The sequence below is a fragment of the Eimeria tenella genome, genomic scaffold (assembly GCF_000499545.2).
Source record: "Eimeria tenella Houghton genomic scaffold, Eth_scaff4367, whole genome shotgun sequence".
NCBI classification, from domain to species: domain Eukaryota; phylum Apicomplexa; class Conoidasida; order Eucoccidiorida; family Eimeriidae; genus Eimeria; species Eimeria tenella.
The window spans coordinates 1-1,496 of NW_013545290.1; the positions used below are offsets into that span (position 1 = coordinate 1).

The 1,496-nt window shown below is 51.5% G+C and overlaps 1 protein-coding gene across 1 annotated transcript; it reads left to right on the forward strand.

Annotated features, from left to right (window-relative positions):
• Window positions 1-645: 645 nt before the first annotated feature.
• On the forward strand, window positions 646-1,431 carry ETH_00035840 (uncharacterized protein; the record flags this gene model as incomplete). Its single annotated transcript, XM_013380049.1, has 3 exons — window positions 646-765; window positions 964-1,102; window positions 1,310-1,431. Coding segments are annotated over 3 exons (381 nt in total), but the record flags the coding sequence as incomplete, so codon positions are not given.
• Between the last annotated feature and the right edge of the window lie 65 nt (window positions 1,432-1,496).

Here is a 1,496-nt window from a genome sequence, read left to right on the forward strand (position 1 = left end):
GTATTAAAAGTGGAAAAAGTATAAAAAGTGGAAAGAGTAAAGAGTGGAGAGTCAAACACTGCAGTGTTAAGCATAAAGTAAATTATAAATTATAAATTATAAATCATAAATTATAAATTATAAATTACAAAGTATAAGTATAAAGTATAAAGTGAAAAGTATAAATGTAAATTAAAAGGTATGGAGTATAAATATAAAGTATTAAGTATATGCGCCAGCCCGATCCCCACCTAGCTGCCTAGCCACTGCACGCCTTCCTAGCTAGCTAGCTAGCTAGCTAACTAGCTAGCTAGCTAGCTAGCCGGCTAGCTGACTGGCTGGATAGACAGATGGCTAGTTAGCTAGCTAGCTGGTTAGCTCTGTGGCTAGACAGCTGGCTAGCTAGCTAGCTAGCTAGCTAGCTTCGGCTCGCCGGCTAGGGGAGCTTACCAGCTAGCTAGCCAGCTAGCCAGCTAGCCAGCCAGCTAGCTAGCTAGTTAGCTAGCGGTTTGCTGGCCGGAGAGGCAGCTAGCCAGCTGGCTGCTTTACTTGTTGGACTTGTTGGCTTCCTGTGTTCATATTTGAGTGGCCCCTTTCGTGTGATATGCGCCGTTCTGGGATTTAGGGTTTAGGGTTTAGGGTTTAGGGTTTGTGCTTTTTGTGCAGGCTGGCAGCGTGCTGGGAGGCTGGATTGCAGACAGACTAGGGAGACGCCCGGGGCTGCTGCTGAGTGACTTTTGTCTCTTATTTGCTTCCATTTGCTTCGGAATAGGCACCAGCTTCGCGGTAGGATTTAGGGTTTAGGGTTTAGGGTTTAGGGTTTAGGGTTTGGCGGCAGTTCCCCTCGCCCTCATTTGCGCGCCGCGCCGTGTCCGACTTCGCCGTGAACGCGCGCGCGCACCCAGCTAGCTCTCAACGCGCAGCTTCAGGGTTTAGGGTTTAGGGTTTAGGGTTTAGGGTTTAGGGTTTAGGGTTTGCGCGCAGCTGGTGCTTGTGGGGCGTTTCTTCGTGGGCCTCGGAGTGGGAATGGGGTTTGTGGTTTACGCCACTTACATGTGCGAAATAGCTCCCACGGACTTGCGGGGGGTTTTGGTGGCTTGCCAGGAAGTAGCGCAGTGCTCCGGTAAACCCTAAACCCTAAACCCCAAACCCTAAACCCTAGTGGTTGTTGGGGGCGCAGCGCGCTCGCCTGTGAAGCGGGCCTCCCTCCCCCACAGAAGAGTGACACTCTAAACCCTAAACCCTAGACTCTTCGCCTGAGGCGGCCGGCTCTTCACCCCGAAACCCTAAACCCTAAACCCTAAACCCTTGTTGTTTGTTGCTGCTGCAGGATGCATGCTTGCTTACGTTCTCGCTGCGATTTTCGGCGGAGTCCCGTGGAGGCTTATGATGGGAGCCGCCGGCATCATCGCCGCGCTGCAGGTTCGCCAAACTCTAAACCCTAAACCCTAAACCCTAAACCCTACTTAGAAACCCTGGCTGCACCACTGCCACAAACTTACCAGTGATCCCCGCCC